Genomic DNA, 27986 nt, shown 5'->3' on the forward strand with positions numbered 1-27986 from the left:
ATAAATGATATTGAAAGTGAGTGGTGCCACCTGTTTCAACCAGAGAGAAAGATACAAAAAATTAAATACTGTATTTCTAATGAATACTGAAACTGCATTGCAAACAAACATTTCTGGGAGCTTGCTACTACTTAACAGGGCAGGAACATATATTAAAAGCCCTTAAACTCTTTCACTTCATATCTAACCTTTTACTACCGTTGATTACATTAGATCCAGCAAGGAAGACCTGAACATACTGACCTGACTTGCTAGAAATAGCAGTCAAACTCCCTCAAATTACAGCCAGCTATTTTAGAATGGATATATTAGATAATGTCTCTTTTTAAGAAGACAAGTGTAATTTAAGGGAAAAATTTCCCAGAACACAGGAAAAATACATGATGAACACAGCTGGAATGTTTTTAATCATAGGTTTGCTCAATCAGGACTGATCTGATTGAGGATGAATTATAACAATAACATTTGTTCATCTGACCACAGTGAATCAAAGCAACACATCTTACATTTTCCTATAGCAGATCTGCAAATAGATGGAGTACTATCAGTTTCTATGCTGATTATTCTTAGCAGTTATGCTTCACCTCTGATCAACTTAGATAATTAAACAGTTGTCTTCAACATTGCTCATACAACTAAAGCCTACAAGCCCAAAGGTCCTGAATTGCAGCAGAGACTTCTAGACCTTGGTACATAAATTTCCACCAGAATTCTCCTCCTTGTTCCTCTTCAACCAGGATAAATCTGTTACACTTTTAAAAACAGCATTTGCTGTCCATTCTATTTCAATCTACACAGCACACACACTCAACAAATCTTTTTCCACACAATCTGTTAGAGAGAATTTACAAGTTGAGTAATGCATAATAGTATCTATTCATCTCCTGCTGGTTATTTTGTGACATGTGAAGGGACAATAATTTCATGCTGTTGCCTAGCTGATGCTAATAGGTCAAGAGTAAAGCATATTTGTTGCCATAGAATTGTAAGCAATCTAATTAGTTGCAGGTTCTTGAGGTAGATGTAGTGTGTTTGTTGTAATTAGGGAGTGATTGGATTGGCATATGGAAATGGGTAGGGGTGAAAGCAGTAAAGGGTGTGTTTTGAAGTAGTTGGAGAGTTGGTGTGATTGATCAGGGATATATGTTGATAATAAATTTAAATGGTTGTTGATGGTCCAGAATGGTATCACCTCACTGACACTGTGTTGTGTGCATAACCAAGATACTATGTTCACAATAATCAAGTTCACTTAGCTCTAAATAAATATCAGAGTAGACAGAGTCTGTCACTGTAAAGCAGTGGTAGCACTTTAAATTAATAAGTACTGTCAAACCTTGTAGAGCTGAGTTCAAGTCCTGTTTGGGGGAATAGAGAAGGTGACTGAAATCACTTTAGTGTATTCTTAACTTGAACCACAACTTGAGGACTACTTTTCATTCAATGACCCTATAATATTACATGACTAACTATCACAAGACGCTCTGTTAGTTTTAGCTAATGACTTGAGTCAATTGCAGTATATTACGGTTAGCCAAATTATCAACTAGAGAAGGAATTTGAAATCAAAGAATAAAGTAAAAACTGTGACACATTTAATCTGGTAGTCTCACTTAAATGTTCAAATAAACATAAAAATGTCTTTGAGTTTTGTTTGCACAAATTACCAACTGTTGAATTTTGTGAAAAAATAACCTTATCCTTGTATGAGGAGGGGTGGTCATATTAGATCTGAGCAATTACGACCTGGCTTAGATCCAACAGCACAAATGAAGAAATGGAAATGAGCAGGTAGTAGTTATCTGGCACTGAAACACAGACAATTCCAAATATTGATTACAAATTTTGGCACATGGCCAGCAAAAGGGGGTAAGTCAATAACATTGACCCCCAGTGCTCAACTGGTACTTATCTGATTAACCCTGAAGGATGAAAGGCAAAGTTGATCTTGGCAGAATTTGAACTTGGAACATAAAACCAGATGAAATGCCACTAAGCATTTTGCCCAGCATGCTTAAAGATTCTGCCTGCTCACTGCCTTGACAACTCTAAATATCAGAAACTGAACAGCTTTTTTCTGGGGAGACACAGCAAATATATTAGACAAGAGAGAAACCTTTGTTTTACACATTATTTATGACTTCATATTCAAAATAATTCTGTTAAGACATTTCCGAAGTTGTTTGTTAAATATTCAGGTTGAAGATGTGGTAGAAATGGTTGAAAGATAGACTATATATCATACAATTTGTGATTTCTCTTTTGATTTCAAATCCTGTTAAGGTTGAATTTACAGTCCATCCTTCTGGGTATTAAGCAAGAAATTATTCTGTACCTGTATTGATTATTCTGTACCTGTGGCAGACACCAATATATTTTCATCTCTTTTACTAGTTTCAGTTATTGGACTGTATATATGCAGTATATAATAACCTTTAAGAGTTTTAGTTTATTATATCAACTTCAATACTTATCCTAATTTGAAACTTATGTTAGTTCCATTTGTTGAACCACAAAGTTTACAAGATACAGCATAAGCTGAAGTAAATATAGGTCCAAACACTCATGCACACACATATATGTGAATATATATATCTGTACACACACACATACATTGAATATATATACATATAGAAACATATATATATAAATGTGTGTGTGTATATATATATATATATATATATATATATATATATACATATACATATATACATATATATACATATACATATATATATATATATACATATATACACATATAGACATACATATGTATATATGTATGTCTATATATGAAATATATATATGGTTATGTGTTTGTGTGTATAAAATATATATTATATATATATATATATATATATTTATATACTATATATTTTATGTTTTGGGTTGTCTGGAAAGTTCATGCCAATTTTTAAAGGAAAGAAAATGGTCAATAAATACTTGCCATTACATTTTTAATCAACCAAATATGAACCATTTTGTTACACAATGTGTCTCCATCTTTCCTTTAACTTGAAAATACCCTCTTCCTAGAATTGAGGCGGTTTCATGGTAAAGAATTCATCAAGGTATCTTTTTACGTCATCCAAGGAATTGAAATTTTTACCATTAAGACTATTCTGCAGAGACCTGAATAAGAGGAAATCTGAAGGAACAATATCTGGTGAATATGGAGGGTGGGTTAACACATCCAGCCGAGCTGCAGCAATCTGGATCCCAAAGCATCAAGTGCCGAAAATGAACTTTCTTATCTTCCATTTTAAAGGGTTACAGAATTAACACAGGTTATAGGAACATAAATTGTCTTCCACAAAAAGATAGCTTAAACTGTGCTCTAAATGGAAGTGTAGTCAAATCCTATTTTATGGACTCAACCATGTTCTAAAATAAGTCGAAAGGTAAGCTACTATAAATCGGCATGAACTTTTTGGACAACCCAATATATACATATATTATATCTTCATCATTTAACATCCCTTTTCCATGCTGGCACAGATTGGATGGTTTGAAAAAAACAGATGAGCCAGAGGACTCCAGTAAGTTCTATGTCTGCTTTGGCATGATTTCTACAGCTGGATGGCCCGCCTACTATAAATTATATTGTTATATATATGTGTATATATATATAATGTGTATATATATATATATATATATATATATATATATATAATATGTACGAGGTGGTGTTGAAAAGTTCCAGGCTTTAAGGATATCATGAAAGGCCTGGTTGGAAGCACAACTTTACGAGTTCTCTTACAGGTCTTAGAAAAACTGAAGGACTGCTGCAATAAGTGTGAATCTGAAAGGGAATATGTTGAATAAAATTATAATTGACTGATCTTCCTGTTTTTTCTTTTACTCAAAGCCAAGAACTTTTCAGCATTCCCTCATATATGTATATATGATATGCTTCTGCACAGTTCCTATCTCCTAAGTTCCACTCACAAGATGTTTGTCAACTTGAAACAAATTTCTTAACTACACAATCAGTTCTGTAATCCAAATTAAAAAACTGATCAAAGTCACAATTACAGTATGTATAATATACATATGTCCAATTGACAGTACAACCCACAAATTTATGTACCAGAAGAATAATTCATAAATATTTTGTTATTTGTAATATTTTATACAGTTGTCCCCACCTTTGTTATTAGTTCCTAACTCTATAGAAAATCGATTCTGATAAATGTTTACTGTCCATTTAATTTGTATATTTCAGTAGGTGTATACAAGAACAACACCGACTTCCATGTACAGATGATCTAGAACCTCTTATCATTCACATAAACTTCAAATTCCAACAGCCACCAGACTAATTTACTACTACAGTAGAATATTAATAAACTTGTATCATTTATGCAAATTTGATATTTGTTTAATTTAGGGTTTGATCACTTCTGGTTCAGAAAAATTAGTAATCTGGAATTGCTCTAGAACTAAAGGTTTCAGAAAAGCTATGCTATACATGCATATATACAGATATTCCCTATGTTATAGAACTGTTGACATTCTTGAAAAATCTTACCAAAATGTAGAATTCCATAATGTGTAAACTAATTTCTTATTGTCTCAAATGACTCAAGAGAGAAACACACTGACATCCATGTTACATATCAGAAGTCAATAGAGAACATAGTTTCATGTTTTGGAATTTCATTACAGCGAGATTTTTCAGAAATGCAATGCTTCTGTAAAGTAAGGAATATCTGTAATGTTCCTTACCAAGAATATGTAGTTTTGTTCTATTTGTCTATTTGTTTATATAACTGTTCTGCCTCTGAAGTTTGCCTTTGGTTGTGCTTCTGTCTGCTTGACTACCTGTCTCAATACCTATTTAACTGATTTGTCTATCAGTCTTTCCCTTGGTGTATTTGTCTCTCTGCATATATGTCTATTCAATTATCTGTTTGCCTATCTCTGTATCTCTATCTGTATGTCTATCTTCATATCTCTCTGTATATAAATGTAAATGTATGTATGTATGTATGTATGTATGTATGTATGTATGTATGTATGTATGTATGTATGTATGTATGTATGTATGTATGTGTGTGTGTGAGAGAGTATACATGCACTCATGTGCATGCATGTCTGTCAGTATGTATGTAAGCTTTTTCTGTTTCTCTCTTAATCTCTTGATATTCATTTGTTTACGTTTGCTTTTGACTTTTTCATTGAATTTGGTGAATCCACTGCATAGATGTTGTCCAGTTTTGTGTGCATATATACAAGTGTGTATACAAGAAAGTATGCATTGTTTGGAATTTAAATAATATTGCCATATATGTATGTTCTTGTAATGACCCTTTCCACCAGTCATATTTTAATGTCTTAACTCAATCCAAAAGAGTCAGTAAAGGAGAAATAAAAAGAATATATTTAATAGTTCAGTTCTGTATATGAGTAACTTGATGGTTGGTTGGTGATTGATAATTTTCTGATTCAGATTCAGCAGTTGTAGAATTGTACTGAACAACTAAAAGAGAGGAACTGTTTGAAGAACCATGCTGTAATGCCTTTGATAAATGTGATTTAGTTGGTGATGATTGAAGACAATTTCCATCAGTGACTTTTGTTGACAGTTTGTCTGTTTGACTTGCTGACCTTATGTCTGTTAACTTGGTATTGTTATTCTGGGTGTCATTTTTATGGTTGTAACACCTATTAGAAAGATCTTTATGCTTAACAGGAGCAAGCTGGGAGGAAGAATTACTTCTTTCTGATGATTTATTTTGAAGCAAAAAAAAGTCACTGTGTAATTTCCCTTTGGGTGTTGGCTGGTCATCTTCAGATTGATATTTATATTGACCTTCATGTTGATTTCTTTTAAAACCCATTGGGTTCTTTTCTAGTTGTTCCTGATTTAATGAATGTTTCCTCTGGGAATGATCACAAACAGGAACCTGAACCTGGCTTTCATTGGATGTCTCCTGAATGGGCAAAGCATGACAGTCACTCTCTGTCAATTCCTTCAAATGAGAAACCACTTCTGAGTGAGATATAGAGAGTTTGTTTAAACAGTCTTTTGCAGGAGTGGAATTATCATATGAGCGATTGTATACTGTCAGGCTATTTTCCAGCATTAAGATTTCAGTGCTTTGTAAATTATTTGGTGATCTTAGGTGACTGACTGCCAATTTACCATCAGGAACTGTAGGGTCCCTTTCTGGTTTGCTTTCTGAATTCCCAGAATCATTTGGATCAATTTGATTTGTATAAATATTTTGCTGTGTTACAGGCAAAGATTTCATTTCCTTAATTGAATCCAGGAAAGAATGTTGAGAGTCATCTGTTGATTTACTTAAGTTGTTCCTACTGTCCCAGTTTAAATGCAAAATCCCTTCTGATGTATCACCAGTTTTATTGTGGGTACTTCTTGAGTACTGACGTAATGTTTGGGATGAAGGATCACAGTTTGGCACATATTCATCTGAGGGATATGTAATCTGATTTCTGTTATGGGGATTAAAATAACTGGACTGGCTAATTGGAAGGGAAGTTGACAACTCAGTTGGTTTTTCCTGGAGATAATTATTCTTTATGGACAGACTGTCTGTTAGAGTACAGTTGGTGCTGGTACACATAAAATTCAAGTTGGGTTGTTTACTTTTATGAGTTGTTGAAACTATTTCTCTCGATGATGTTACTGTTTGATGACTTGAAGTCAATTGATTAAATAATGGATAGAAATTTGGTTGGTAACCATCTACAGAATTTGAAGAGTTATCTCTCTTAGAATTCTCTTGGAATTGTTGATATCTGTTCAAAATGTACTGGTTATTATTAACAATACCAGCAGACAACTTACTGTCATGTTTGTTACGCATATGCTGGTTCAGATGACTACACTGTGCAAAATCACGGTTACACAATGAGCAGTGATATGGCTTTTCGCCTGTATGAGTTCTCATGTGCTGGGCTAAGTTACTTGATTGCGTGAATTCCTTCAAGCATGTATAGCATTTGTAAGGTTTTTCCCCAGTGTGTCGACGTACATGCTGATTCAAGTGGCTTGCTTGTGCAAAGCTTTTGTTGCAATGTGGACAAATAAATAGCTTGATACCAGTATGTGTCAAAGTGTGTTGGTTGAGTGTTGAGCGTTGGGCAAAATCCTTATCACAGAACGAACATTTGTATGGCCGCTCTCCTGTATGAGTACGCAAGTGCTGCTGTAAATGAGAAGACTGAGTAAAGTCCTTATTACATAGCTTGCATTTGTAGGGTTTCTCACCCGTGTGCAGTCGCATATGCTGTAGGAGGGTACTTTGTTGTGCAAAACTTCTCTGACATACTTTACACTGAAATGGTTTGACTGGACTGTGAATATTTTGATGGGTCTTCAGATTGCCAAGTTGTGAGAAGGATTTCTTACAGTCTGGACACTTGAAACACTTAGTGGCGCAAAGCTTCTTTTCGGAGATAGCACCAGCTGTTGAAGACAGTGAAGGCTTTACAGAAGCAGAATAAGGGTGAGGATAATGTGCTACAGTGACCTCGGAAGAAACAGCCACTGCATGGATTTCTTCAAGACACTCAATTTCATTCTCTTTCAACAAGGCCAGCATATCTTTGGCATTGTAAAATTCTGACATAGAATATTTGATGGAATCAAAAATTATTAACGAAATAAATTCATTTTTTCATCATATTTCCTAAGTTGTTTTTCATAATTTTTTCTTCTTTTAGATTTGGTACAAAACTCACAGGAACAAACAAAAACAATAAAAACTAATAATCTAGATTATTAATCAGTAATTAATAATTAACTGACATTCATAATCAAAACAATGACATTTGATTTTGTTTATAAAAAGTAAGGAACTAGCAGTTTTTTTTTAAATTTTGAAGTGAATGAGTCTTCTTCCTCAAATGGTGTTAGGAATAAATGTCAGACATCTCATTACTTTTCATTCTCACTAATTTTCATTTCATTAATTGGTCATCTCATTAATTTTCATTCAGCTTGAAATAATCCACCTTAGTTTTTCAAATGTTGTGTGCTGGTTGCAGAAATTAAGTTATATCAAAATTTGCTGGAATATATGGAATCTCCTGGTTATGAGAAATTGCTCTTCTTGGTTTTCCCTCTTTTTCATGACAAAATGTTCTCTAATAAATGAAAGAAAAAAAAAGAGCATGTAATGCAGCAAATGTACATATTCACACAAACTTCTGTATGTGTATGGATGTAGCATCTGTGTACACACACTCACACACACACACACACACAGCAGGTTTTTATACAATGTCTACCAAATTCCATTCTCAAGGGTATTTGGCAGGCCTGAGACACTTGCATAAAGTGCTATGCAGTGAGATGGCAGCTGAAACCATGCAAATGTAAAGCCAATTGCTTAACCTCACAGCTATGTCTGGTCCTATATAACCATGCCTACATATTTATCCTGTTAGTGTTTGAATAAGCTTCAACATGTGAAAGCTTTCAGTTCATATGAGTTTAGAATGATCTTTATGCAGTACATTAATGGAATGTTTGCAGCAATTCATGTTTAATGGCTGGATGAAAATTTCCAGTGTTTGGAATAAACAAAATAGTTTTTTCTCTTGTCTACATTCATCAGGCTGCAAAAGGAAAACAAACAACAACAACAATGCCTGCAAGCCATTTTTAAGAATTTGCAATAACATATAGTATTAAGGGGATTAACCCATTAAAGTTTAATCCAGCCATATCTGGCCAAATATTTTGCCTGTTTTATGTTAAAACTGACCAGATCCAAACTCTCACACATACCTTACAATGGTGGTGGTGTAGATGATGATGATGATCATGGTGGAAGAAATGTGAGTGATGGAGATGATTGTGATGATTGTGCTAAGATAGTAATAGGAGATGAAGATGGTGGGATGGGTGGAGGTTGGAGTGGTTGTGTTAGTGAAACCTATGGTGAAGATGATAATGCTGATGGTGGTGATGAAGAAAGTCATAACAAAGAAAGCAATAGATATTCTCATAGATTTAGAAGGTCCTCAGCAAAAAGTGCATATGAGCGATAAGTTATTTGTATAGTATCACTGGATTTATATAAGTCCACACAAAACATACAATCATAAATACATGAACACACACACATATCTGCATACATGCATACATACATGCATTCATGCACACACACACACACACACGCACACACACATACACACACAAACAGACATGGCAAGTATACAAGGACGGATAAACATACATATACATGTAAAATACATTTAAAGGATGAATAATACACAGAGAAATAAATGTAAGTGGAAAGGATGTGTACAATTTTACAGGAGCCTCAGAAAGGTAAATACTAATATTAGTTCAAAAGAAGTATTTGTTTGAAGGAGCAGCTTTATGCCATCCACTGGATTGGCTTAAATAAACCTTCTTTCTCTCTTTATATATATATATATTTATACATACGTACATACATACATACATACATATATATATATATATATATATATATATATATATATATATATATATAAAATTTATAAGTATAAATTAATAATTTTAAAAAATTTTTAATTTTAACTTTAAATTTAAATAATTTAAATTTTGAATTTTATATTTTATATATTATATTAATTAATTTTATTTCTATGTTTTGGTTTATGTTTTTCACTGTTTGATTTGCCTAATAGTGGTTTTATCTCTAATTTAATATATATATATATATAGCATGGAAAGCGGACGCTAAACGATGATGATGATGATGATTATGATGTTTTCATTTTTTATCTTTTTACTTGTTTCAGTCTGTTTTCATTCCTCCACTTCACTCTCTATCTCATACCTTCTCTAGAATAACTATTGCTTAACCATCTTTTCACTCCGTCTCCGATGAAGGGATATATAAAATATAATGGAAACAGCTGTAAGACCTTCTATTTATAAATGTTCTGAAATATTTCACAGCCTTGGATTTTTATCTCATTCTGTTAATTTTTTATATATATACATGCTAATATATGACCTACGCTGGACTTCTCATTCGCATAATCACCGAACCTGGAGCTTAACTATAGTCTGTCCATAGCACTTATTCAGCGTTACCTAACACATTTGGGTCTTCTTGACACCATTACCTCTCATAGCATATATATATATATGCATATATACGTACATACTTACCTATATGTATATACATATGCATATATGGGTATAGAAACGAATGGAAAACAAGACATTTGTTTCTTTCATTGTTCTCAAAAAAAGTTTGTATTCCATGTTTTCGTATTTCATGTTGTTTACATTCTACTTGTCCGTGATGGAAAATATTCTTCCAGAACTGTTCTGACCTCATCTACAGAATTCATATTTTTTCTATCTAAATGATTTTGAAAACTGCAGAATAAATGATAATCAGATGAGGCAATGTCCGGCAAATGTGTTGGGTGGGTCATCGCTTCCCTTTCAAACTACTCCAGCCTTTGGAATGTCATCCTTGCTGTATATGGCTGAGCATTATCCTGATGGAAGAACACCGTTCGTCTTGAAACCAAAGATGGTCGTTTTTCTTCTAGTGCTGACTTAAGCTGCTCAAGCTGCTTGCAGTAGATCCCTTTGTTATCGTTTGGTTTGGGTTTAAAAGTTCAAAGTGGACTAAACTTTTCATCTCCCACCAAACAGATAACAACACCTTATGTGAGTGAAAACCTTCTTTAGCCTGGGGTGCCGGTGTTTCTCCTTTCCCAACCCACTGTCTTCGGCACTTGACCTTTTTATAGAGAACCCATTTCTTGTCACCAGTCACTATTCAGTCCAAAAAAGTTTCATTCATGAGACATGACAGCAAAGAGCACACATTCACTCCCTGCGTATGATTACACTTGGAAAGTTTGGAGGAACCCATTGATCAAATTTGCTGAGTTTTCCAATGGCACGCAGGTGTGAATGAATGGTTGAATGACCAAATCCAGGCTTCTCTGCTAGTTCCTCAACAGTTACAATGGGATTTTGTTCCACCAGGGTTTTCAGGACGTCCTTGTCGAGCTCTATAGATCTTCCAAGACAAAGCTTGCCTTCTAGGCTGTTTTTTCTGGCTCAGAATTTCTGGAACCACCGTTGACACAGGCTTACACTTATTTTCTGATCTCCATATACTGCATTAATATTCCTTGCATTTTCCATTACATTGTTGCCTTTATTGAACTCATAAAGCAAAATATGCTCCTTTGTCACTTTCATTTTAGCTTTGAAAAAATAATTGTTAAAATCGAACTGCACTCTTCAAAACATGCACTAAGAATAAGAAAAAGGTAAAATGACCACCTGCTTTTATAGCAAGCTGGTGCAGGTAATTTATCCTGTCCCCCTCCATCTTTTAGTTCATTCTATTGAAAAATCTGCATTATTTATGGGATGACCCAATATATATATATATATAAACTCAATGACCAGTCATAGAGAAACCAATGGTTTTGCATCCACAAAGGGCTTAGCCCTGTGAATGTCTCATCAGACTCTAAAGCCAAAGACAAATATAACTCTTCACCTCTGGGAGGCAGGAATCAGTTACAGTCATTTGGTCAGTAAGTCACCAAAGAATTAATAGTCCATTAATTAATAGTTATCACCCTTAGGCCAGTTTTTGTGGGCCAAAGAGAGGGAATAGGATTTTTCTCTTGGACTGCTTTTAGATTGTAAGGGCCTTTCTGAGTCTAATCAGAGAATGGGGAATCCCATACTTGCAGCAGGTAGCATTTGAAATGGATGCAAAAACTGTAAATTTCCTGGTGAGTATTCAGTGATCCAGGTTTTTTGGGAGTCTTTGAGTATCCTTGCTCTCTCAGCTATACAAAGCCTGCAGTGTTTGCTCCTTTTAATGTAGGGTCCAGCTGGTCTAAGATCCTCCACTTGATATTGTATGGGTCCCTTCATCATTGAGGTGTCACACATGGATGGCTATGGATGTGACGAATTGTCTTTCTGGATGTCTGAAAGAAGACATGTGGTTGAAGGCTTTCCTGGCTGACCTGATATTTTTCCAGGCTTGGGTGTTGGTTGTGTTCACATTACTGGCACGCCATCAGTTGGTTCTAGGCCTGGAGATGTTGTTGTTGCCACCAGTGTTGTTGGGGTTGCCATCGGTGCTGTTATCATTACAAAATATGGGTCTGTCAATATTGCTGCAGCAGCTGTTACAGTTGTGGTGGACATCTCTGGGCATGACGTTGGTGCAACTGTTGCTAATGGTGATGTGGGTGCAGTTGTTGGTAATATTGGGTGTGGGGTCAGTAGCCTCCCACACACTTTCTACTCTTACTTGCTCTTATAATATAGGATATCTCTGGACCTCAAGTACACAATCCACCTCATAATCCTTACTACTCTGTCCCTCCCATTTTCATTACCCACTGTTACCAATCTTTCCCCTTTTCTTTCAATACTCACTTCCCCAATAATGATTACTCTATTTCTCTCTCCACTACTACCATCTCACAACTTTAAAAATGTTCTTATCATCATATTTCACCCGCCCTCGTCATTTTCCCTAAAATCATCACACACACACACAAACACTCTCTCTCTCTCTCTCTTCTCTCTTTTTCCTTTCCCACTTTCTATCTCATATTCTTCTTCAATTGGGGTCCCTTTTATAGGGAGTCTTGCAAGTAACAAGGAGACCTCATTTGCACAGGGGCCATGAAGAAAGCACCAAGTACATTCTGTAAAATAGCTGGCATTAGGAAAAGCATCCAGCCATAGGAACCAAGCTAAAACAGACACTGAAGTTCAACACAGTCTTCTGTCTCATCAGATCCAGTTGAACATGGACAGCAGACATTAAGATACAGGCTATTTTTATTACATAAGATACAGGCTATTTTAACGACATACTATTACATAATGTACTAATGTAATATTTAGTAACTACATTTTGGTCTAACTTCACTTACTTGTAGCATCACTGGCTTTGTTCTTCATAAGTACTAAACATTTGATGAAGGCGAAAACTGAAGACCAATGTGCTCTGAAATATAAAGAATAATGACAAAGATATCGTGAAATATTATTTTAACAGGGAAGATTTAATATTATTTATACTTGAATATCTCTCTATATATAAACGGCAGTTTGTCTGTCTGTGTGTCTGTCAGGTTGTACCCTCATCCTGACCACGGCTTTCAACTGATTCTGATGAAACTTGACACACACGTAGCCCAATGTCATAATTCAAAACTAACGCAGCGAAAATTTTGAAAAGTTCCCCCAGTTCTGAAAAAAAATCGATAAATTCGACATGGGTCAAGAATCTAAGCTTTTTATATGCAACACATTTTCTACGGACTGTCTAGGGGACGCAACTCGACCTTTTTAACTCTCAGAACACGTGGGGTAAGTATCCCAAAATGTATAAAAATGTACAAAAACGGCAAAAAAGCGGGCAGCAATGTGAGTGACAACAAAGAAAAAGTCAAAAGTGACCAAACTGAACAAACGAATGGAAAAGGTTTTTTGATGCACACGACAAAAGCGGTTTATAATAAACCAAGAGTTTGCAAGTAGCGTCCGAGGACCCTTAGGGTACATCAAAAATTTAAGGTAAAACGTTTGGGGTGATAGTTATAAAGAAAGTGTAAACAAAAAAAGTATTTGAATAACTTGCGGCTGCAGCAGCTATTAGCAGAAGTGGCGGTGTTGGGGGTAAAGTCTCAAATGTATTTTCTTCCTGGTAGGAATTGGTTGGGTTGAATTATTGATAGCTGTTTGATAGTTATTTGGGAGTGAAGAGAAGACATTGCAACCTACACATGCGCCTTCGTTCCCTAGAGGGAAAGGACTAGATTGGGATTAGTCGTTGCCTACTAGGGGCTCTTACATACCCGGGAAATGCTGGGCTATGCTGCTAGTGTATATATAAAACAAAACAGGAAACTGGAAATATTTTGTTTTATTCACCATTACATGTGATTTATTTGCTTATAGGAATATGTATGTATGTATGTATGTATGTATGTATGTATGTATGTATGCATGTGTGTATGTGTGTAAGTGTGTATGTATATGTATAAATTATAGCTAACATTGAAATCCTGTGCTTATTATGTATCATGTTACTAATTGGTAAAATCAGTGATTGATACTTCTTGATGAAACTATCTTCATCCATACACATAACCTGACCAAACCAGCACAGCCTTCCCTTCTGCACATTATATCTGATCCTCTTATGCTTGATTTTCCTCTCAATGCATTCGCACTTTGTCGTACATGCTCATAGACGTTGCACATCCTGTGGAAGATGGTAGCTACATTTCTTTCTAGCCTTTGCATGTCCTCTGCATTCAAGGTCCATGTTTCACCATCATGTACATTACTGTTTATGCACAAGTATAAGAGGTGCTGTGGAATCACAGGAAAGGTAACTGAGAAAGTTGACTCTGTGTGTGGTAGATGCACAAGAACAATAAATGTTAAGAACACACAAAGAAGAGATTTCCTTGAATACTCAAGTGGATCCTTGGAGGGATTAGATAGTTTCTGTTACCTAGACAACCTAATTAGCAGTGGTGGAGGAGGCTCTAAAAGCATACTCATTAAAATAAGAACCAGCTGGAGAAAGTTCAGAGAGCTATTACCTCTGTTGGTAGTTAGAGGCCTCTCTCTCAGAGTATAAATCAGATTGTAAGTATCATACAATCTGGAAACAAGGATTAGAATATATGTATATTAGAATATATGATTAGAATATATATATATATATAAATACATATACATATATATACACATATACATATATATATAAATATTCTACCAACTACAGTAAAGACTTTAGAACCCAGAGAAATAACAGTAAAACTGAGCAATCTCACCAACATAAGAAAAGCCAGAGTATGAAGCAACATGAACACCCATTCTGCCAGGAGTTAAAGAGGAACTACAGTAAGAACTCTTCCCTTTTTGTATGCAAACACCCTAATGTACACATTATAAACAAAAAACATGAACAAAATAGATATTCCTCTGATCAGACCATTAGATGTAGAACCAACAGATCATTTTCAAAGCCTCAACAAAGACTACCTACAAAAAACTGGGCAAAAAACCAACCTAGAACCGGAAACAATACTAGACCATCCTCTCAGATCATTAAAATCAATACTAACAAATTGAAGAGGAAGATGTATAATTCCGAAAATAGGATGGAAAACATAACAAAACCAGGTAAAATAACACAACCAAAACAGAAACTTCAAGACAACACCAGCAAAAATAGAAACCACAGACAAAAAAATTCATTCGTCAGGACAAACACCGGAGAAAAAAACATTCCTAGAGGAAACATACCCAAAACAACTGGACATATAGATCCTAAGATAATTAATCTTTCCAAAAGAGATATTGACAATGATGAAACCCAACTCCTGTTAAAGGGCCTGAAATTTACACCTACACCAACAGTCAACCACCATGAACTAAAGGAAAATTCTGTCGCAAGTTACGACCTGTGGAATTCTTCACCACCAATAATAATAATAATGAAACTGAAGATTCCTTAGTGAGGCATATATCAAATTTCACCCCACCAAAAGGCAGAAATATCTACCTTGACCAATATATTGATGCCCTATCAAACTTTCCCCTAAAACAAAATACCAAAGTTAGGCCGAACATTAACAAATCAGAGATATCTGCACTTAAACGCATACAAAATGATGAAACAATAATAATTAAACAAGCAGATAGAGGGGGTGCAATCGTTATCATGGATATGGAATACTACAAGGATTTGGTTGAGGACCAACTGAAAGATACAACCTTCTATTATGAAATACCCTCGAATATAGACCACCACATCATGAAGAAGATCAACCACCTAATCTCAAAACACTACAACTCACTCATGGACAATGAAAGAGACTGCATCACCAATTTCGAGCCAAAACCCAGCAACTTTTACGGCTTACCAAAAGAAGATATTCAACAGGCAGTAGAAGAACAAGGAAGGGAATATATAAAAGTGCTATCTCCAAAAGATTTAAAACTTAGACCAATTATAGCTGGCCCAGCATGCCCTACCCACCATCTAAGCAATTTCATCGATATTATTTTAAAACCACTTTGTACCTACATACCCAGCTTCATTCAGGATGACATCGATTTTCTATCCCATCTTCCCAAAACCACTGAAACAAATTCAATCCTACTAAGCTTTGATGTAGTAAACCATTACACCAATATCCAACATGATTTAGGAATAAAGGCGATCAAATACTGGGTAGATAAACATAGAGAAGCAATTCCCAACAGATTCACAGTGACATTCATGTTAGACTCAGTCAGACTTATTCTGGAAAACAACACTTTCTTCTTCAATGGAAAGAACTACATCCAGATTAAAGGCACGGCTATGGGAACGAGGTTTGCTCCTGTTTATGCGAACTCAGTGATGGGATACTTAGAGCAAAAACTCTACCAGGAAATAGAGGAGAGATACGGCACTGAATTTAGGAAGTATATTGAAAAAGCATGGAAGAGATACCTCGACGATTATCCATCACATTCTCACCTGGAATCGATTTTTGTAATTTTTAAAAGACTTATACATGCCCTGATACTGTCGGTATCTACATATCAAATTTGAGCGCAATCAGATGGAGGATGCCCAAGATCCTAGAAGACACACACACACAGACAGACAGAACGGATTTTATATAATAGATAAATAATATGTAAATATATGCATATATACATACATATATATATATATATATATATATATATATGTACATACCTACATATATATATATATATATATATATATATATATATATATATATATACATGCACATATGGGTACAAGACATCAAAAAAACGAGACAGAATGAGAAACGAGAACATAAAAAACAAAAGAAGAAAAACTTTTTTTTGAACAAGGGAAAAACAGAGAAATGAGACATGCAACATAAAGAACATTCCCTTCATCAGTTTTCCCCTGTTTTATCTACTCTGTGTTTTGAAGGTAAGGACAAGATGCGACTTCATTAAAACACTCCTTCACACAAAGCAAATTAAATAAAATTTGGGATTTTTTACAGAGGGTGAAAGTGGTAACAAAAACAGGACAGTGAGAACAAAACAGTAAAAACAAACAGTGAGGGCTGCTACACATACATACATACACACATATATATATATATACATACATATATATATACATGTATTTATAACAAAATTAACAGAATGAGATAAAAATCCAAGGCTGTGAAATATTTCAGAACATTTATAAATAGAAGGTCTTACAGCTGTTTCCGGGATATTTTATATATCCCTTCATCGGAGATGGTGTGAGAAAATGGTTAAGCAATAGTAATTCTAGATAAGATTTAAAATAGAGAGTGAAATGGAGGAATGAAAATAGACATGAGATATGCAGGGATATTGTATCTGTAGTTCCATTATTTTGGCAGAATGGTATATATATAAGATTCCTTGGAACTTACTCACAAGGTACAGGAATGCTGAAGTAACAACAATATCACCAACAACAACAACAATTACGATTACAGCAACAAATGCTGCAATTACTGAAGTCATCAGGAAATTCAGAAAAAGTGTTCTTGCCAGACTATGTCATGAACTCTATAACAGAGTTCACATACAAACCTGACGAAGGAGTTACCTTCGAAGCATACTTCAGAAGATATGAGCAAATCTTCGAGAAAGAATGTAAAGACTGGGACAATGAGATGAAAATGCACTTAATTTTGAGAAAACTGGCACCAACAGAGCATGAATAATACAGTAATTATATACTCCCAAGAAAACCTTCGGACATAAACTTTAATGACACATTAGACATATCGTGTAAAATTTTCAGTCAAAAAAACTCATTGTTCAACACATGCTGGGAGTGTCTGAACATAGAGAAAAACAACGACGAGGTCTACACATATGCTGGTAGAGTAAACAGGGAATGCAAGAAGTTTAAGCTGGACGAATTAACACCAGATATGTTCAAATGCCTGATTTTTAAACAGGAACTTCCTGCCAAAAAGGACGCAGAAGTTAGAACTAGAATTCTTGCCGAGCTGGAACAAAATCATGATGAAACCCTACAACAAGTGTCAGAAGAACGTGACAGGATTGTAAAATCAAAACATGACACAGAGGAAATTGAAGGTAAAGATTGCTTCCAAGTAAAGCAAGTGCAAAATAGTCAGAATAAAGATAAAGTGTTTCTAAAAAACATGATAAAAATCAGGAAATAAATGCATGTTTTGCATGAGGAGTATACACCAGAGGAAAATTGTTCATTTAAGAAAGTGGAGTGGTTTCATTGTGGAAATATAGGACACTGTAGGACAAAGATGATAAAATGTTAGAACAAAGGGAAAAGAATAAATAGTATGTCATCAGAAGAAATTGGTAATATAACAATGGTGAAATTCACGAAGGTGAAAATCAGAAATACAAGTGCTAAAATGCAGTTGACACTGATAGTGACCTCACCGTTATAGACAAAAATACATGGATATATGTCATCAAGCCGAAGTTAATTAAATCTAAAAAGATAGCACATGGTGTTATAAGAAAAAGATTATATTTTTCCGGTGAATTCATATGTAGTGTAACATTTCAAGATCAAATGAAAAAGGCAAAGATATATGCATTGAAAAATTCACTTCATCTATTTGGCACAGAGTAGAAGAACTATTCATGTTGTGGAATACACCCATAAGTGTTTTGAGTGGAAATATAGTCAGTTCACTCAAGGTTTGAATGAGGCTGAGGGACTAAAACAAAAAATTGCAATAAAACAGAGTGGAATACCTGTATGTAAGCCAAAATGAAATGAAAAATTGCCCACAGTGAAAAGTAAAAATTGTCAAGAGTTACACATTGATTTCACTGGTCTTTTAAATGGTTCTTACTACTTAGTGGTAGTTGATAGTTTCTCAAAATGGCCTGAAATTTGTAAGTGTAAAAACCATCCTCCTCAACCGTGATAAATTTTTTACATGAATTGTTTGCAAGATTTGGCATCCCAGGCAAGATAGTGTCTGACAATGGAAAGCAATTTGTGTCAAGCAAATTTTAAAAATTTTGTGAAATGTTCATGGTAGAACATAGAACTATGGTGCCATGCCAATCCCAGATCCAATGGACAGACAACGCATTGTCAATACCTTGAAAATAGCCCTTAGAAAATCGAATACAGAAGTCATGGATAAGGTAGCTCTACAACAATTTTTAAGAGTGTACACCAAATTCAAATACACCAGCAGGTAGCTCACCAGCAGAACTGATGTTTGCAAGGAAAGTAAAATCAGTCTTTGATAAATTGCTATCTAGCAAGAAAAGAAAAAGTACCAGGGAAGGCATAGTAAGATTCTTTAAAGTTGGTGATAAGGTGTACATGAAGACATACAAAAATGGGAAGCAGAACTGGGAAGAGGGTGAAATTACCAAATATATAGGTAAAATGATGAATTGAGTAAAAAGTAGAAAAGGTATACAAAAGAGACCCAGAAACCAACCAGAAAAGAGATTAATGGAAAGTGAACAAAGAAGTTGGAGGAACTGATGGAATGGTTGTGCAATAAATTTCAAGTACAATGTCACTATAGGTAATTGAAACCAGGCATACAAGTGAGAGGAAAAGAAAATGTATAGAGTTCCTGAAAATAGATGCCAAGCGCAAAAAATATTAAATTGTATGAAAAAGAATGAAAAAAGGGGTGAATAAAAAAAGTTATTGCTAAATAAAATGACACTTCCTTAGAAAAACTTAAAAGGGAAGATGTTATAGGGAATTAGTAATAATGGTACATCCTTCCTACATGACAAATGGAATAACATAGTCACTATAAGTAGAGAGAAGTACATGCAGTATGAGAGTATGTCAGAGATAGATGTGTCTTTACTGGTTTTACTAGGTATACTGTATACTGAAGTGGACGTTATAACAATATATATACTTAACAACAATATAACAACAACAAAACAACAAAAACCATGGCCACTCCTCACAATTGATGAAATATTAAACTCCACAATCAAGAGCCCTTCCCTGTGTAGCTATCCAGTTTCTCATTTCCTGGAAATACCACAAGTGACCTATCATCATCATTGTCATTATGTTCCACTGCTATTATCCTTACCACAACTAGACAATAGCAACAACAACATTATCTGCATTGGCAGTCACTCTTCAATACTAGAACAATTGATGACCTATTAAACAATATAGTCTCTAGCTCTTCTCTGCAACCAATCCACTCCAATTCTCATAAGAATAACACAAGAGATCCGTCATCACCATTGTCATCCTAGTCTACTACCACTCCAATTAGTGAAGAACCACTCCTTTCTTCACCCGCTGCTATCCACTTCAATCTAAATGTACACCTGACAGCTCCATGATAAATTTCCCAACTGTAAATAAAGTAAAATCAGGAACACACAAAACCCTAAAATATGCCACGAGAGACTATGCATACACAGTGACTGTAGCTTTCACATTTTCCTGGGACAAGATACACAATTCATACAAGCAATACCAGCCAACACCAAACAACATATCTTACAACACTACCACCATCACTACTAAATGCTAAATCACACTTAATAACTTCTATACATGTAACCCGGAATCCTGAAATCTGTTACTATTTCCAACACAAAAGATTAAGTCTGATGTGTGACTGTCTCTTCACTCATCTTTCAGGGACTCAATGCACTAGTAAAAGCATGACTTCAAGCCACCACCAAATCTATAGTCGAAGCATACCTTACAGTGGTAGTATTGGTCCAGGCTTTCATCGAAATGCAGAAGTTACCCACATATCTACTGTAGAAATCAAAAGCCGCAAACCATATTCAACAGTGCAACAATACCAACTTCAGACACCCCCACCCCCCCAAAAAAACAAGAAAATTCTTTTTTAGCCATGCTGAATCTGGCAAAAGAAATAAAAAAAGACTTCTAACTCTCATACAGCACCAGCCCCTGCTATTACCCCACACACAATTGCTGTCATTAACCCTCAAACTCAACTTTTTAATAATGTTGAATGTACATGGTCTTTCACACTTCACAAATTGAGGATAAGTATCATATCTTAGACACCTAAGGAGGACGTCCTTATCTTTGGTTCACCAATCCTCCAACCTGCCATTTGCTCCACTCTCAGGTCTAAGCTCCTCCAGTTAGAAAGACTGTTGGACAGACTGAAGACGATTGATGCCTACCTAGCATTGTTCCTGTTAAGGAACTGCTTCGCCATGCTGAAACTATTGTATACTCTTCTCTGTGCTCCTTGCTACAACCATGTATCTCTCCATGATATTCAACAGGCCTCCAAAGAGATATGTAATGTTCATTTCAATGACACTGGATGGCAATAGGCAACCTTACCCATCAAATATAAAGGCCTTTGATCTCCAGTCTCACTGGCCCTGCTGGCTTTTCTCTCATCAGTGATTTCTTGCTGTGTCCTCATTAACAGGGTTCTTCACAACACAACTGAACATTCTGTGACTGGGGAACTTGAGACAACCTATGTGAATGGAGCCAGCTTAGCCTGCACACAGCTGATGTCCATCCCCTTCTCCTTTCTGTGGAGGTCCTGTCCTCTCAAAAGAATTGGGATACCATGCAATGTAACATGATCACAGATAAGCTAGTCATTTGCAGAGGCAAAAGAGTAGTAAGCCTGTGAGAGTGGTGAGTCGTGTGCAGAGGCTGAAGAGTTGTAAGCTTGAAGGAGCATTGAGTTGCTTGCAGAGGCTGTAGGATGAATGCATTGAATACAGGAAGAATGAAACATGCAAAAAATAATGTGCAACTGTAAATGCTGAAAGTACTGTGAAACAATACTGACTGCAAAGTTTGATGCAGTATCTCCCAGCAAAAGCTGTGCATCAGAGACTGAGTTTGCCAGACGAGGTGCTGAGTAGAGGGCATTTCACAGTGCCAAAAAAGCATGTTACAGAATGGATGCACATGAAAGTAGTAAAAATGCAACAAAATGAACTGAAAGAAATTGGAACAGAAAAACTCATGGCAAAGCTGAAAAATGTTCAGTTTGTTGAATACATGTTCCAATGAACGCCATTAAGAAATGCATGGTTGGTGAAAAAAACGTTGCATTTCAGGTTAAGAAGCTGTTTGAAGTGTCGTCCATCTGTGTAGTGCTCACAGTGACTGAAATTCATTGTATGAGGCTAAAAAATTGGTCGCTGTATGGAAGATATTGCAGGAACAATTCGAAAGTAGCATTGAAACTGTGGCAGTAGTGATGTTAGCACTATGATCTGGCACAAAGGCTGAGGTGGTGACGGCATTAGCAGTGTTGCTGACGGCATTGTTGGTATGCATGGCTGTCAAAGTCCAGCGATGTGGAAAATTCTAGAGAGGTGAATGTAATGGAAAATTCTAAGCAGTTCATATGCACATCCACTGCAAGTGCTCAGATAGCAATTGCGTGGAAAAACCCAACAAGGAAGATGAAGACAGGCACCATGTTTGACAAAACTTCAAAGTATGTTTACTAGCATAAAAGGTTTACAGTTGACATTGTGGGAGAAAAATATTTCAAAAGGAGATTATTTGAAAGAATATCGTGTATTTTCTTGGAAGAAGAATGCATACTCTGTTATGCAAAAGTTCGAGATGAAGAAGATGAATTCTAGAGGTTCACTTGAACCACCAATTTTTAGTGGAGATGTGAGTGAAGACTGCAATTCTTTTAGCTCAGGGTCACCAATTTTTAGTGGAGATGTGAGGGAAGACTGCAAATGTTTTAGCTTGGAGTCACCAGTTTTTTTAGTTGAGGTCATCAATTTTTGGTGAATAGGCACTAAAATAACATCTGACTTTTTTTAACAGCAGTAGTATAATACTTGTAATGCAATAATAGACAACACTCAGAAGGCTTAATAGAACATTATTATTTATTATAAGAGGAAATGATGATAGCATTAAATCAAAATTTGCTTGACAGCATACAGGGTATAGCATTCAGAGGTATGGTATAACAGTGTCCTAAGTGAACAAAAGAAAAGTTCAAGTTACTCGTTATAGGGTCACAAATCCAGAAGAAGGTGCATGCAACATAAATAACATGTAACACTTTTAATGTATATTGTAAAATGTGAACAGGATAAATGTTCAAACAGTCCGTAAATAATTATTTAGTTCTAGAGTGTTTCTTCTTTTGATATTCTAGAGCAGTGTTTCCCAAACTTTACATGCTAAATTGCAATATCACCCACCTTTGGGCTGCTCCATCACCCACCTGTATAAAAAAACCCTGACACAACCCCACCAACACAAAATCCCCTAGCCCCCTGCCCCTGTATCATTTGACACACACACTATATTGTAGACTCAGTGCCCTGTTAGTACCATTTGTACTAAATATGTGGTTGTTTATAAATCCCTTATTGTGGGTTTAATTTTGCCATTAGTGTCAATAAAATTCTAACATTAACTCTATATTTTTCAGACAGATTAACTTCTGGGAACTTGAGCTTTCTTTTACACTGATTTTCATTTTCCCCAAATGAACCATTGATCAGAACTACCAATGCAAAAATAATCAATGATTGTATTATAAAGGAAAAGAATAAAACTTTTTAATGAGAACCATGTGTCTGGTGTGATGCAACTAGTGTGGATACGTTCGGTTTCAAACTTGTCAACTTTAGCCGCAAGTCTCCTCATTGTGTCACATCCAGTCTGATTCTTTTATGGGAAAGTAAAGTTCCAACATGGTTAAAACCATATTCAACCAGGTATGAAGTAGAGAAGGCAAGCAAAAGTAATTTCAGATGTTTCCACAGACTGGGGTAAGAATTTAATACACTCTGATTTAATACCTTCTTTGCCATTACAATGATATCACATTGTGGTGTCATTGCCATTTTGTAATTCTATCAATTCCTCCTCAAAGTCATCCTTGCAATCGACTGCATCGACCTCAAACAGATTGCTATACCAATTTGGAATATTCAGTGCAATAACATTCTGAAATTGCTCTACCATATTATTGAGCAATGATTGTAAATAGTTGCGATATATAGTTAAATCCTCATCAACTAATACATCTTTCAAAGAATCAAGTTATAGAAATTGATGAAATTGACATTTTGAAATGTTAGTCTTATACAATACCAATTTCGAAATGAAGGTAGTTATAAACAATTTACAATCAGTGAGAGTTTTTCTGTTTCCTTGCAATAACTTAATGAAATCATTTAATTTTGTGAATATATCACAAAGAAAAATGATATTGCACCTTGCAGCCATCAATGAAGTGGATAGTGGAGTATCTTCAAAGAAAGATATGATTATATGGAATAGTTCAACAAAGCATAAAACGCAGCTTCCTTTTGACAGCCACCACACTTCGGTATGGTATAAGAGTTTAGTATGGTCCTCATCATTTCTCAGACATTTGACAGAAAATTTGATCAGACAAACAAGGGACTGGACTTCAATTTGTTCATAGTATTGATAGCTAACTGTAGTGCATCATTCGACCTACCGTTCATATTTTTTGCCACTAAATGCTGCTGGTGTGCCAAGCAATGAACAGTTAGTACCTGGTGGGAAATTTCACACTTTAGGAGAGATGAAAAACTTTTGTATCTTCCTATCATTGAAGGGGCTCCATCAGAAGCACTGGCAAGAATATTACTGAATGGGATATATTATGCTCAAAAAGGAAAGACTTGAGAGAGTGAAAAATAGTTGCACCTCTTGAATTAAGCGACAATTTCTCTGTGAACAGCATTTCCTCACAGAGTTGAAGGTCTTTGCTGAAATACCGAACATATACCATCATCAAACATTGATTGTCCACAACAGTTGACTCATCCACTTGCATAGAAAATTCAGAACACTGGAGAATATTAATGAGCTGATGTTTGACATCGTTGGTCATTTCATCGATGCTTCGAGAAGTTGTGCTACTACTAAGTAAGCTCTTCTTCATAATGTTATCGGGTTTTTGTGCATAATGGTTGACAAAACTTCTTCAATAAGTGGGTGAAGTTATGTTTCTCCAATTGTGTGAGACTTCCCAGACTTAGCAACAAGCAATGCAATGTTGTACGATGCAATCAACCCATCATTCTCCTGTTTATTAGTTTCCTGGAGTAGCGTACTGAATGTTTATATTTACTTTTTGAAAGAGGTGCTCAGTTGCAAAAAGTATGATAACTGCTTGTCCTTCTTGTCAGAATGCTTTGCATCAAAGTGATACTTCAAGCATGAAGGTTTCATTGCTTCATTGGTCAATGTTTGATGGCAAACAAGGCACATTGGTAACTGACAGTTCTGAGGAGAGGGAATAAATCTAAACAATAAATAATTACTACTGTACTGTTGACAAATTTTTTGACTGGAGGCGAATTTGAATCCTACATGTGGGACTTCATATGATTATGCCAAAAAAAAAATTTGTATGGAGTGCGATTTAAGGCCTAGGCCTATTTGGCTGCTATTTTTAGCACGCATGACAACCAGCTCAATGACTGACAAAAATATTTGATCAATAAACAAGTCCACTTTTTTAATAGAAAGGGACATTTCATGCGAGTATTTATATCGATAAAAGTGCATCTTTATTTTAGGCATGCCTAGATATCAGTAAATGTAGACTTAATTTATTGTCACCCACAAAATGTTCATATCGCCCACCTGTAAGATGGAATCACCCACTTTGGGAAGCTATGTTCTAGAGTGTTTCTTCCTTTAAAATTGTCCACATGGTGGAGTTGAGCTCTGACAGCAACATGACAAACTACATCTGACTTTCTTGGAGGCTTGGCTAGAACTGATTAAGACTTTTGGATCTTTACCTTTTGACCTACAGATTTAAAAAATAATTTTTTGCAACTAAACACTTCCAAACTTCGGACACTGGTAGAATGTGTCAGATAAAACATCTTTTACTTTTAGCATTTTTGAGAAAAACTTATATTTACGAAGTTATTTCACATTAAAGTTCTTGTATTTCGATAATTTCAACCAATCAATGACATGCATTCAGCTGAATAAAATTACTGCTGTTGTTTGTCAACAACAACTATCAGTGGTGTATTTTTCGTTTGCCACTGTTATTTACAACATTGTTCGTGTGTTTGTACTGGTTTTAAGGGGTTAGGGTTAGGGTTGTTATAAATAACAGTGACAAATGAAATATATACCGCCGGAAGTTCTTGCTGACAAACAACAGCAGTAATTTTATTCAGCTGAATACACGTCATTGATTGGTTGAAATTACCGAAATAGGACAACTTTAACGTGAAATAACTTTGTAAATATAAGTTTTTCTCAAAAATGCTAAGAGTAAAAGATGTTTTATATGGCACATTCTACCAGTGTCCGAAGTTTGAAAAAATTATTTTTTAAATCTGTAGGTCAAAAGGTAAAGATCCAGACTTTCCCCACGACTTTGAGATAGGTGGCAGTGTGTACCTATGCACGAGGCACAGCAGTTGGCTACACTAACCAAATCACATATAGATGGACAAATGTTCTACCAAAGGGAAAGTAGTACTCCTACACTTCCTCTTCCCTCTCCCTTCTTCTGTTGCTTTCTTTTTCTGATCTCTGTAGTTGAAGTTTATTGTCTATTTAATCATTTACTTATCTATTTACTTATCTATATTTACCCCTTCTACTTCCTCTTATATCCCTATTTTATCCTTTCTTTATCTTTCCTACTATCCAACTGTTATAAGTTTAAATCTTGCAAGTAGTAATTTTGTTCTATCTGGTTGATAAAAGATAATACATCCATTTTATGAGCAAGAGATGAGCAATATGAAAAGCATAGAGTTACAAAGCATATTTTTCAAATTATAAATCTGTTTATGGAACTATCCAATCTATGCTTGAAATGGAAAATTGTAAAAAAATTAATAAATATAAATATAAAATAATGAAATTATACATTTTTTCTTCACCTATCCAATATACATTGATTTCTGTTGCTGTCTGATATTAGGATGGTTTCCTTATAGCATTTTCTATGAGCAATATCTTACTTCTTGATGATTTTAACAATTAAATTTTGAATATAAAAAAAACTATGTATATAATTTAATTATTATATATTTTTATTTTAAATTTTGAGATAAATTCTCTATTTCATAAAAAATAACAACTCTATTTTGTTAGGCTTAACTTGTTGATTATAATTATTGATCATGATTTCGAAATAAGCGATCTTCTGGGAACTAAATAAAAAAAAATTAATCTCTTCAGTTAAAACCATTAAATACTATCGGAAATTACCTTGATTGAAGAGAGGATAGACGGTAATAGGGAAAGTGAAAGTTTAAAAATATAAACAAACAAATAAAATGGTACTGATGAAAGTTTTTTCTTATTCTTATGTATGGTCAGCTACATATTTTTAAGGTGGGGGTTGGACCAACTTTTTTTAAAGAGCCGCCCATTAGAAAAAAAAAATTAAATTATCAAAAATAATACTGTTAAATATTTGGAATTTTTTTATGGACATTTTATTTCAAGAGTAACGCAAAAAAATAAAAATAAATAAAATTTAAAGAATTCCGTTCGCTGATTTACACCATCCGTTTTTTTTTTCTTTCTTTCTGTCAATTAGTCTACAATTTTTACCATTTTCTAATATATAACTGGAACACCGACACCAGTTTCCACTAAAGTACAGTGATAATTTAAATTGTTTGAATTGTTATAAAAAAGGCGGGAATTTTTTAAAAAAAGAAACATAAAAAAGTTGGAACGGAGAAATGGTAAAGAAAATTTCACTTACCGTGAAGTTGAAATATTTCTCTAATGACTTAATTGTTAAATATTGTAAGAACCTTCTGCTTTTCTGCAGTGGAAGGGAAGACAAGCTATAAAAAGTGAAGTTTGTCTACTGAAGGTTATTGTCTCCCTTTGTTAAAATGTTATAAACTTTATCTATATTTAAATTAAAGTTTTCCCAATTTCGTTCGGGTTTCAAATTTTTTCCATCACTATTTA

At 34.9% G+C, this 27986-nt stretch overlaps 1 protein-coding gene across 2 annotated transcripts; it reads right to left on the reverse strand.

The window, feature by feature from the left end:
• Positions 1 to 4847: 4847 nt before the first annotated feature.
• LOC115221809 (zinc finger protein 2 homolog) lies at positions 4848 to 27885 on the reverse strand. 2 transcript variants are annotated; one of them, XM_029792043.2, is made up of 3 exons: positions 27772 to 27885; positions 12910 to 12983; positions 4848 to 8115 (listed from the first exon to the last, which is right to left on the reverse strand). In XM_029792043.2, the coding sequence occupies exon 3, from the start codon at positions 7596 to 7598 to the stop codon at positions 5394 to 5396; it is 2205 nt and encodes a 734-aa protein (XP_029647903.1). In that variant the 5' UTR covers positions 7599 to 8115; positions 12910 to 12983; positions 27772 to 27885; the 3' UTR covers positions 4848 to 5393. The 2 variants fall into 2 exon arrangements, with proteins under 2 accessions (XP_029647903.1, XP_036366721.1); XM_036510828.1 differs by lacking the exon at positions 27772 to 27885 and adding an exon at positions 21375 to 21525.
• Positions 27886 to 27986: the final 101 nt, after the last annotated feature.

Source organism: Octopus sinensis, linkage group LG18, assembly GCF_006345805.1.
Source record: "Octopus sinensis linkage group LG18, ASM634580v1, whole genome shotgun sequence".
NCBI classification, from domain to species: domain Eukaryota; kingdom Metazoa; phylum Mollusca; class Cephalopoda; order Octopoda; family Octopodidae; genus Octopus; species Octopus sinensis.

Coding starts and splice junctions, on each gene's coding strand:
- LOC115221809 (XM_029792043.2), bottom strand. CDS start 7,598: ATGTCAGAATTTTACAATGCCAAAGATATGCTGGCCTTGTTGAAAGAG.